At 42.2% G+C, this 12,481-nt stretch overlaps 1 protein-coding gene across 1 annotated transcript in view; it reads right to left on the bottom strand.

The window, feature by feature from the left end:
* Positions 1-7,540, bottom strand: part of inpp5d.S (inositol polyphosphate-5-phosphatase D S homeolog) — a 66,317-nt gene extending 58,777 nt beyond the window's left edge. Inside the window, exons 1-2 of the mRNA XM_018265844.2 lie at positions 7,111-7,540; positions 6,314-6,377 (exon numbers count right to left, since the gene is read on the bottom strand). Coding sequence (XP_018121333.1) covers positions 6,314-6,377; positions 7,111-7,244 — 198 coding nt within the window. The 5' untranslated portion in view covers positions 7,245-7,540. The remainder of the gene's footprint in view (positions 1-6,313; positions 6,378-7,110) is intronic.
* Between the last annotated feature and the right edge of the window lie 4,941 nt (positions 7,541-12,481).

Here is a 12,481-nt window from a genome sequence, read left to right as displayed (position 1 = left end):
GGCCCTTGCCATGGGCCTAATATACAGCAAAGGAGAAAAACTGCAGCACCTCTTGTTTGCAAATTGTGAAAATTTATTACAATTGGTCAGTAACAGGCCTGTTACTGACCAATTGTAATAAATTTTCACAATTTGCAAACAGGAGGTGCTGCAGTTTTTCTCTTCAGGCTTATATTGTGACATTCATAAGATATATATTTAGTATCTTGTGCATTGGCCCCTAAGTTAGTAAGTGAGAGCAGCACAGAGCATGTGCAGTAAATCAGCAGAAAATAAGATGGGGAGCTACTGGGGCATCTTTGTCTTGGTTTGGTACAGAAGCCCAAAACATAATGTACACCATTTCTGCTCTACTTCTTTAGTTAAGCTTTAGTTCTCCCTTTATTGATGATGAGGCGAGTACTGTGGAACAGAACACTGCTTTATTATTTTGAATGAGGAAGTGTACGGGTAAAGGAGTGCAGAACAGGTGTATGGAATATGGACTCTCCCCTAGATGAGAAATATGTAATGTAGAAGGTGTAATATACATGACCAGTTGTATCAAGGCTGGAGCACCTGAATAGGAACATCAGCAGTATATCTGTAGATTTTATTGAGTGTGAGTCTGCACAAATTAAAATTCTTCATTTGCTCTAGTATAAGCTTTTTATGATGCTTTTATACTTGCAATTCTAATTGCTAACTGGTTGCTAGGGTTTAAAGGGCACCTGTTGCCAAAAAATATCACCCCCAAGCAAAGGTTCAGTTCAGTTGGGGGTAACAGTAGTTTTTTTTTAAATTGCCCCCCGTCAGTGCAAGGCTACCCACACCAGGAGGGAGCTCCCGTTTCGAGCGGCCATGTTGGGGCACACACATGTGCATAATGCGGCAAATTCACTAACCTCCGAAAATTCGCCAGCGATGGCTTCGCTCACATCGCATCACTTCGCCAGTCGCAGATTCGCCTGGACAGCGCTAATTCACTAAAATCTGAAGTTGCGTCCAGGACGCCGAACTCTGGCAAAGTTGCACTAGCGTGACTGCAGCAAACGAAGTGAAATTGCGCTAGCATTGGCTAATTTGCATATGGCGGGAAGTTAAAGTTGAATGGACGTATATGTTGCAGCCAATAAATTACACTACACAAGCCCGGGAAACCTTATTAAAATGAAATAGAGTTGTTATATTGTCCTACACATGAGCCCAGTGTATAGTTTATGTGCCATATGTTAGGAAATGTAGGGGGGTACCCCAGAAAAAAATTACGATCTTATGCAGCCTATCACCCTAAAAAATGAAAAGTCGCCAGCGTTTTTTGGGACTATCAACTATTTCTTGAGGAATTTCTATCTACTCTTTTGCACTTCGCCTGGTCTGAGGTGGTGAAGGCAAGTCTGGCGCAAGAGGTAACGTTCAGTAAAATCAGCATCTTAGTGAATTTGCGTAGTTACGTCCATTCGCCAGAGCACAACTTCGCCAGGCGTAAGGGAGCGAATTACCGCTAGAGTCTATCTCCTTCGCCAGTGAATTTTTGCTAACGTTAGTCACTTCGCCCTTTAGTATATCTGCCCCAATGAGTGAATGTCGCAACTGACCGACATGGTCGCTCGAAACTGGGAGCTACCTCCCAGTGCAAGTGTCCTAGTTGTGGAGGGGCATTTATTTAAGAAAAAAAGAATTCTGTTACCCCCAACTGGAATGTGGGCTTTATTATCCTGCTCCTTTGGTTGGGGATAATAGTTTTTGCCAACAGGTGCCCTTTAAGTACTAGCAACTAGGTGGCAGTTTAGAATCAGACTAAAGGATCAGTATGAGAGGGAAAGAAAAGAAAGAGAAGAAGTAAAAGAAAGAATTACAATAAAATTAAAACCCTTATAGGATCTGATCTTGGGTTGACAGGTTCAGTGAGCCTGAAAGCCAGAAAACATAGCAACTATATGTTTCTTCCAGTGTGACATTATAGGTAGGCATTTTTTGCAGTGGGGATTTGCTAGTACTAGTACTTTGCTATTAGCTGAATGTGGTTCTGAGATTGGCTGTTGACTCAAAAGCAGCTAATACCTTTACTAGCTAATGTACAGGTGGAGATCCATTCTCATGGGGGAGTGCATTCCCACTGAGAAGATCCAGCCAGCTATGCTCACAAGTGGACATAGCTTACTTTAATATTCTGAAACATTATTTTCCAGTGCATGTACATTGTCACTGCAGGTGGTGAGCCACAGAATCTCCTCACTTCCTCTCAGCTTGGCTTTTGGTATTTGGCTCATCCTACTTGTCAATTTCAAATATTATCAAGATATATTAGGGGCAATCAAGCACTTTGTTTGAAAAGCGGATAATGCTTTGTACACCACCCAAGTACTTTTCCAAAAACACCAAAGACTCACTGCATATTAAATATCCATGCAGTGCAGGATCCTTTAAAAACATGAATACAAATACATAAGTTGGAAGGTGTTTACACATTGTTCCCGCTACACAAAATAACTCCAGTTAAATCAGTCTCACATTGAGACATGTACTAAGTGAGCTCGATAAGCCCCTTTAGCCAATACCCATTGTAGCCAATTCTGTATCTACATTGGGAGCGGATGGGAGTTAGCCACACCACTATTCACCTATGCCGCCCAACGCGTTTTGCCATAACAATGGCTTCGTTAGGGGCATAAGGAGCACTTGCATGGATGTCTGATATGCAGTGAGTCTTTGGAAAAGTACTTGGACCATGTACAAACTTTGTTTTATATATTGTAATAAAAGTGAAGTTATCCGTGTTCAAATTCTCGAATGGTATTGGTCATCTGAACTGGTCCGCTGGAGGGTAAATGAATGGCACAAAACTGTAGGTGTCATTGTCCTTTGTGTCTCAGTAATTGCAACAAGTAGTATATTATTTCTACAAACCTGCGGATAAATAGACTACTCGTTACTTGCTCAGTTTGTTAGTTTAGGATGAGGTTAGTAAGAAGTGGAATAGTGGGGGAGCAGTAGATGTGATCTTTTGGAATGTTGCCAAAGTGTTTGATGCAGTGCCCCACAAACGATTGCTTTCTAAACTGTATTCTGTGTACAAAGGAGGGTTGACAATGTTATATATTCTGCTTAGAGCCGAGGTTGAACTAAAAGGTTGATCTATGCTGATGCAGAGCTTGGCAATGTGAAGTGAAGCTTCAAAAGTTATTGGGCATGACCTGCCTCTTTTTGAATAGTATAATCATAATTGTCAGCCTATAGGGTTTGTACTACAGGGATAAATGGGGCATGTACAGTAGTGCTTGGAACCAGGCTGTCCTGACTGAGTAATGCTGAACTCTGCATCAGCACTGAACACAATATTAGGCAGTCACTATGCATATTCATTTTATAGAAATATGCAATTGCTTTAATGAATTTATGCGTTTGCTTAAGTTGAAAACCATTTTAGGCACTAGCTGAGAAGCACCACGTCTGGCATTAGCCTAAGACACATCTTTTCTAATGATCATGATGTAATCTGGGCGTAGCTGACACCAAACAACTGTATAGTACATGATACTCACAGTTTACAATAAGTGAACTAGTTATATGGCATCAGCAGAGTTACCCAGGGGCATCTAGACCATCAGGCAAGGTGAACACTTGAAGTCTAAGTTGGCATTCACCCTCTCTTTCTCTCAATATGGCAGTTGGATGAGAAGAACTGCACAGTTGGAGGCCACCAAGGGGAGATAAGGGGAAGCCTGGGCCAATCAACTAATTTTACCTCCACTGGCAAAAGGACTCAAAGCAGCCCTGGAGATATCATTTGTACCCAGTTACTGTACATCAGTGTAATAATGCTAATTCCAACAACTAACAAATAGGAGAAAACACATAATTTCACACCTGTCACTTTCCTAACTTCTGTTTCTGGGTGTCTAAATTTAACAAGCAAAATGACTGTGGTTTAGAAATGAGGAAGAAAAAACAGAGAGCGACAGTTGTTAAATGTCAGTGGTCTCTGTAATATCTTTGTTTGTGTGCATTAAACACAGAGAATCCCTAATGATCAATCTACTATTGAAATAGATAGATAAGAGTTGATTAAAGGGATCCTGTCATCAGAAAACATGTTTTTTTCAAAATGAATCAGTTAATAGTGCTACTCCAGCAGAATTCTGCACTGAAATCCATTTCTAAAAAGAGCAAACAGATTTTTTTTATTCAATTTTGAAATCTGACATGGGGCTAGACATTTTGTCAATTTCCCAGCTGCCCCTGGTCATGTGACTTGTGCCTGCACTTTAGGTGAGAAATGCTTTCTGGCAGGCTGCTGTTTTGGGTTTTTTAATATTGAGTGTTGTTCTTAGATCTACCAGGCAGCTGTTATCTTGTGTTAGGAACCTGCTATCTGGTTACCTTCCCATTGTTCTTTTGTTTGGCTGCTGGGGGGGAAAGGGAGGGGGTGATATCACTCCAACTTGCAGTACAGCAGTAAAGAGTGATTGAAGTTTATTAGAGCACAAGTCACATGACTTGGGGCAGCTGGGAAATTGACAATATGTCTAGCCCCATGTCAGATTTCAAAATTGAATATAAAAAAATGTGTTTGCTCTTTTGAGAAATGGATTTCAGTGTAGAATTCTGCAGCACTATTAACTGATTTTGAAAAATAAATATTTTCCCATGACAGTATTCCTTTAAGTTCACCAGTATTGCAGTAGGAATATACCAACATCTCTAATTCTTATTCTAATATACAGTATATAGAGCCTACTACAAAGGAATGGTCAGGCTGTACACCCATGTGTGGGCATCAATATTGGGCAAATTTGCACCTGTGATGTAACATACAACAGCCAATCAAATATTTGCTTTTATTGTGTTACCAAGGTCATTGGTGTTGCCATTACTGTTAAGGAGACTTTAAAAAACACTTTGCTTTGCTTTGCTTACTTCTTGTTGTATTAAACCAAAAAGAAGGAAAGAGCTGAGGAAAGAGCATTTTGAAAATACAATATCTTTTATAGCAGTTTCTCTTTCTGTTTAAACACATTGCACGAGTATGGGATCTATTATCCAGAATACTGGGGACCCGGGCTTTTCCAGATAAGGGGTATTTCCATAATTTGGATCTATATCCTTAACTATAAAATCATTTAAACATGGAATAAGATTGTTTTACCTACAATAAGAATTAATTATAACTTAGTTGGGATCAAGAACAAGTTACTATTTTATGATGATAATGATAATTATTTATTTAAATTGGATTATAGGGGAGATGGCCTCCCTGTAATTTATAGTTTTCTGTATCATGGGTTTTAGATCCCATACCTGTACATTTTATTGAACCTTTGATAAAGCTTGTAACTAGGGCAACCATCACAAATCACTAGGGCCAATACTAATTAGTTGCTGGGTCCTACCTATCCAGCGGAGTCATTTTATTAGCCCACTGCTGCACAGTCTAAATAGATGAAGCCCCCTGTTCCACCCAGCCATGCCTTATTACATCTAAACCATCCAAACCAATCTGCCTAAACCATGACCAGCCATGCCCCTCTTGGGACTCAGCCAATCTGGACTATCAGAAGGAGCTCATGTGTGAGTGGGCCTCCAATGGGAGAAGCACCTGATAGGACTTCCGCCCATCCACCCCTGATGGTGCCCCTGTTTGTTGCCACAGCTAACAATAATTAAAATGTGTGTGTTCACAGAACTGAACATTAAAATATTTGCTTTGCAACAGCAATAAAACAGAGACCTTGAATAAAAGGGATGTGAAACAAAGCCAAACCATGTAATAACAGTGTTACATTGTATAACAGAACAAGTTCCTGTCTCTGGCCTCTGGAACAGAAAAAAAAAAATCTGTACTGTGTTTAGCTCACGTCAATGTACTTCATTCATTGGTTTTTTGTCTTTGCCTATCTAGGGATACTGGGAGCTGTAGTTCACAAATTGCTTAAGGGCAAATGAGAGTTAAATGACACCATGGGAAATGCATGCACAATCCATTAACCTTCAAATTGGTGGATTTTTGGTGCTATTCTTTAATAGCAGCTAGAACATTTTAGAAGCAATCTTAATAGAGTACGGTTACAGGCTCATGTGAAAGTCTAGCCGCATTGGTTGCCTTTATCAGACATGGCGCTGATTTCTCAGGAAAACGGTGGAACCCAGTCAAGCATTTGAGGGCAATCTTCCGGTGATTACTGAACTACAGCACCCAACATTCACCTTTATTAATAGCTAAGAATACTAAAAAATTTTGAAAAGTTTTGAAAGAGCTGGAGAAAGAACAGTTTAGTAGCACCACTGTAGGCAAATGAAAGTGCTGGTAGATACACAAGGAAGATTCTCTGACCTGCACTGACAGCTGGTGCTCAGCATTCTGTATGATCCTGTAGGTGTGCACGCAGCTCTGGTTTCTGCCAACAGAAAGAAAGTATCAGCTTATAACACAGCTTTAAAATATACATTTTTCAATGGCAAACACATTAAATATCATGGCAGACTAAGAACTACTGACCAATGTGCCAGCTGCCTCAACTCTTCCCTTGAATAAGGCTGATTTTAGGGTAGTACATATATGGCATTTACCCTGGCCTCTCAGCATCTGGAAGGCACCATTCCCTTTAATATCATGTAATATTTATCATTTGTATACCCTTTAAATAAAACTGTGCAGATGTGAGTAGGTGTAACTATGACATTATGCATACACTCTCTATTCATATACTGGCTAAGTAACTTGTTTGCTGACGCATCAACACAGAGTTCAGGCTAAACAATGATGGATGACTACAAGTTGAGCACCAAGGATGTAAACTGTAATCAAACTATAACTACATAACATATTAATATTTCATATATACTTATTATAGTCATATCTAAATGTCATCTCTGACTTTGCCTTAATTTGCTCCTGACAGGGTAAACCAAATGTCCTATATGTACTGGGCCCAAAAGGGCCAATTGGGGAGTTTAGTGATGACGCTTACAAAGATGATTTATAGTGGAGGCCCGCCCAAACTCACAGATACAAAGGACACAAATTACCCCAATACTTATTGTTACTGCCCAGCTCTTCTAATAGAAACATAGAGAATATGGTAATCCCCACTATCAGCCAGTGCCTGGACACAATCCAGTGAAACTTACAGGACACACAGCGCATAGGCACGACAGACAGACTCGCTGTCCCGGACGAGGTAGCTCCCATCTTTGCCAGACTGGGAGAGAAGATCCTCTGTCTTGGAGCGAGTGATGTTCCCATGGTACCAGCTGTAAGACATGTCAGGTGGAGTCAGTGAGATGCAGTTAGCAGAGTGTCCCTGTTCAGTGCCCGCTGCACCCTCTTCAGCTGCACTCCACTCTGCAGGCAGTGCACTTGTTCAGAATAATCTCCCTAAGTTCCCTTCTTCTTCTTCTTCTGCGTCAGTAACATGCAGTTTCCTGTTTTAAATGTAGAGATGCAAAAGGAAACAGAAACATGGGGACTTCCTTATTGTAACCACAGCAGAGAAGGGAAGGAGGGGAGAATGTGACTGCTTTGTACCTGTGCACCTTTAGCTGCCTTCCTCACCCACAGGGCATTCCAGGTTGCTCTGGCATCAGTTACTTTATATGTGAGTGCCCCACACACATATTCATTGTTAGTCGCTGCAAATAGAACAACTAAACAACGGCTTTCTCTGCCAAGTGCGCCACACCGGTCAGTGCAACATGCCAAAAACTGCTTGTGGAGTAAGTCCCTGCAAACACTCCTTGCACAAAAAATGTCTTATCCCCATAGCAAACACTCCTTATCAATCCCTGCGGGTAGGCGCACAGCTATGTCTGGGTGAGCTTATTTACTAAGCACTTCATTGTTTGATTATATTAAACTTCTTCCACACTATTAACCAGGCAAAAGAAAGTCCTCCAGATTCTTTGGAACACCCCCTGCCAAACACTGTGTATAACACAAGCCTGGGACCCAATGACCCGCCTAGGAAAGCAGGGACTTGAGGGTGCTAGGAGAGGGCCACTCCCCGCCCCCGTTTGGTAAGGCGCGCTGTGATTGGCTGGCTGTTCCCGGGTATTGGAGAGGAGGCTGAGCTACGCTTAGTACTCACCATTCGGTTCCAGGTCGCGGAAGCAGCAGGACGCAGCATCCCGCCCACCCTCCCCATCAGATGTGTATGTTTATTGTCGCAGTTGGCGGAGGGTACCTTGACAAGGACCCCCAGGGGAAGTGAAAATGGGGTATTTCACAGCAAGTGGAAGTAGCCTGGTAGGCCGGGTCCTCATGGGAAGGTAGGCAGACGGGTTTAGGGCCCGGGAAAATGGAGCAGGAACCCACCTTGGCTCTTGCGGCACAGTCACCCCCCCACCCCCTCTTTTTCCCCCGGGGGGGGCGGGGGGCAATAATAATAATCTAAAGCTTGTTAAAAGGTTTGTTATACAAACGTTTTGTTAAAAGTTTATAAAAATGTTATACATGTTAAGTTATGATCACTTTGTTTAATAAACAACTGCGGCCATCTCTTTCCAAACCAGTGGTGTGTGTGTTATCCTTGGGTTAGGAGGTATGCGGTTGGGTCAAAGGGGAGGGGCGCAGACTCGACGCTGCACCTGTCATGCACCAAACCACTGCCCCAGCTATGCAAACGCCGGAACCTGTGAAATGTAAAATTTGCAGCATTTTTGTCAACAATGATTCTCCGCAATGACCATGGCAACTGACTATGAGTCAAGTACAAGTTTTTACAATCCTGAACATAAGCATTATTAGCCTCCGGCCCGCCCACAATACTTCAAGAGTGCCAATTCTAGTTAAAGGGGACCAGTCATCCAAACATAAAAAGCTTTATAATACAAAACATTAAACTCCAATTCCTTTTTTTAGTAACACACCCATACCCATATAAAGATATTTAAAAAAATCTCAGCTGTCAATCATATAATGCTTGCCACATATGGGCGGATCTTCACTAAGGCTAGGGGAGGCTAAGCCTTCCCAAACCTTACTTAAAATAAATTCAAGAGAGGAAAGAAAAGAAAAAGAGGTTTACTTCCTTCCCCCCTCCCCTCAAGGTGTACAGTAAGTCCCACTACAGCTTTAAGAGGACTGGCTAGGCTGGTGCAAGAAATGTGAAGCTTCCTGCAGTCTAGCCAATCCCCTAGTAGCTGGACCGGGACTTGCACTTTGAGGGGGAGAAAAAGTTAAAGTTTAGTCTTTGTCTGTTGCCATGATAAACTGTTCCTGTTTTTTTCTTTATTCCTTTTCTTTAATTGCCTTCTGCCCCTTTCCCCACCAGCTGGGAAACAGTAGTAAATAACAGTAGAGTGTGCATATCAAGTTAGGGGAACATGAAGTCAGAGTAAAAACAGGGCGGGATTTACATAGCGGGCACCCCTCGGCTTGGGTTGCCACCTTTTCCTATATATATATGTGACATCAAAAGGGGAGGGGCCATGGCACAAAAAGGGGTGGGCCACGACGCGGAGAACCGAAGACAGAGGACAAAAGCTAAGTTACAGGGGATTGGGGGCAGGCTGAGGGGTCTTTTTGAAGGGTACATTGCCGGTAAATTTGTAATACCGGCCCCGGCCTTGGCAGGTGTTTTACCAGCTAGGCCGGTAAAATACCGGCCGGGTGGCAACCCTACCCTCGGCCCACTGCCATTCATCACCCTTGTCCCCTCCCCTTCATTTGTGCACAAATTGTCATCATCAGGTCGGGAACACTGGGGATTGGCGCACAGGAAATTTAAAAAACTATTGTATCTCATGAGCAGCACTAGAGCTTCCAAACCGATGTGGATGTGGGTAGACAGCATGCTGCCCCCTTAAAATTCAAAAATCCAGGCCTGAGTACAGAATTATGGGGGGCACCAAAATGTAAGGTTACTAGTAAAAAATGCAAACGATCTGTAAAGTGATAGATGAGAAGATGGATTGGAGCAATGAGAAGAACTAAGAGAAAAGGAGGGAAAAATAGAATGTATAGGCAATGGTAGAAAGCAGTGTAAAAAGAAAAATGAGGAATAGTATAGATACAGTAGTGGCACTTGCAGATGAGAAACTAGTAAGAGAGCCAGAACTGTATTTAGGTCCGATGCTGCCCTAGGCATCAGACCTAAAGACTTTCCTACGTTGTGTGCGAGTGGAAGTGACATCACACGCCGCATGTGCGCAGCCCGGCCCATTACCCCTCACCTCCCAGCTCTTTCACTGGATTTCCAATGGACGATGTTTTTTTTCAATTTATAGGCACCAGAGGGCCGCCCCCCAAAACCTGCCACCCTAGGCACAGGTATATAAATACGGCCCTAAAGAGAGCAAAAGGATAAATAGAAAGGTATATGGGGTAGCAGAAAAAACACAGTAATTTCTCTTTCTTCTATGACATGCGCAGAGAGGTAAAGTCAAAGCATGCTGGCAAGGAGTAGGGTAAGTAGCCTTCCCAAGAACAAAAATCCCCTCCGCCTTGTGCCACACCAATATGCCTTAAAGGGGACCCGTCACCCAAAAAAAATTATTCAAAATCCTATTTTATCACATTAGTCAAGCAAAATGAACTTTAATTACACTATGTAAATTATTTGAATCTTGCTTCCTTCAGTCTGGGATTTCAAAATTATAGCAAGCGGGCAGGAGCCATCTTGTGAACACTGTTATTAAGACAAGCCTTGTATCATCGCAGAATCTTGTTTGTGCACCAGAATAGGGGACCTGATGTCCATCCCCATGCCCTGGCTACACAATTAAATGGTAAAGAGAATGGGGAAATGTGGGGAGAGCAGTGACTAGGAAGTGCTGAATGGAAAGTGAAAGTAATTGTCTGCCTAAGGCATAGAGGAGGGGCAGACAATATTTGATTGACAGCTGAGATTTTTAAATGAGCTTACAACAGCTATGAATGCTTTAATAAAAAATAGAAATTGGATTTCATGTTTAGTTTGAAAAGGACTTTTATTATACAGATTTTTGTGTCTGGGTGACAGGTCCACTTTACGCCATATCCTAAATGTCCCTGCTCTGCCCACATACCCCCCTCCCTCCTCACCATTTAATTGCTTGGGCGTGGGCATTAGGTTCCCCATTCAGACACATACACAAGATTTTGGGATGAAGCAAGCTTGTCTTAATAACAGTGTCCGCAAAGCCTGCCTGCTTACTGCAATTGTCATAGCTCCCAACTGTCCCGTTTTCTGCAGGATAGTCCCAATTTTGACAACTCAGCCTGCAGTCCAGGATTTTTATTAAAAAGTCCCAAGTTTCTCTTTGATCTCCTGCACTGATGCCAGGAAAATATACAAAGTTTCTGAAACTTATTAATTGAAATAAGAGGCTTTTGGCAGAGAGCGGGGAACACTCAGCGCCTGCACTTAGATACATTTTTAACAATTTAAGATAGCAAAGATACAACTAATAAGATAAGCAAGTCTTTTGGGAGAACCGAGTCTAGCAGCTTAAAGGAATTGTTCAGTATGAAAATAAAATCTGGGTAAATAGAAAGCCCACTCAAACTAAAAAATATTTCTAATATAGTTAGTTAACCAAAAATGTAAAAAGACAACTGCTTGGCACGCACTCCACAGGACTCCAGGTAGCGGTAAAAACTTATTTCTTTATTGCACAAACATATATCCTAACGCGTTTCGTGTGTTGCCACACGTAATCATAGGCATTAAATAACAATTACATACACATGGTTTAAAAAGGCATTGGAAGCTTTCGTCATTGAAGACGTATTTCCTCCTTAAAAAAAAAATTTAATGTATAAAGGCTGGAGTGACTGGATGTCTAACATAATAGCCAGAACACTACTTCCTGCCGACTACTGATTTAACAGCAAGTATCCAGAAACAGGTTGTGGGGGTTTTTGTTTGTGTATTTTTTTTTTGCAATGTAGACACCAGAAAGATGCCCCCTAAAGTTGCTGCCCTAGGCTTTGACCCTCTGGTGCCAATATGGCCCTAAAGCTTTCCACTTTACTTCTCCCTGTGCTTCCCACTGTACTGATCCACTGTGCACCTGGTTCTTCTCACTGTGCCACTGTGTGATGTTAGTAATAGCCTGTGGTTATGAGAATGGAGAGAAGAGGGGGCCTGTGCATAAAACATCTGATTGCCAAACACAGACTGATAGAAAAAAGCTCACCAGACTGAACTGGTATCCGACCATTGGGTTATGGGGCCCTTCCAACAGCAGGCCTGACCAATATTGATCTAAAAATTATTTTGGGTGAGGACTGCTACAGTGCACTGATGCAGTCCTCTTCCAATGAGTCTCTATAGGCCCACAGTATAACCTGATCATTGGCCCAAGCTGACGTTATGAAGAACACGGAGGATATAAGGCAGCAGCTAGCAGGCTATTGTATAACATAGAACTCAATTCTTGTCTGCCTTTCCTGACTTCATACACAATACTGCTTCCTTGGTCTGTGACTAGAGCAGGACAAGTACAAAGGCCTATTCTGTGTACCCAGCAGCAGATCTTTGGGTCACCCAATGGAGATGGCAGCATAGCCCCAAAGTAA

Source organism: Xenopus laevis, chromosome 5S (genome assembly GCF_017654675.1).
Source record: "Xenopus laevis strain J_2021 chromosome 5S, Xenopus_laevis_v10.1, whole genome shotgun sequence".
Taxonomy (NCBI): domain Eukaryota; kingdom Metazoa; phylum Chordata; class Amphibia; order Anura; family Pipidae; genus Xenopus; species Xenopus laevis.
This window is presented reverse-complemented; position numbering and strand designations above follow the sequence as displayed.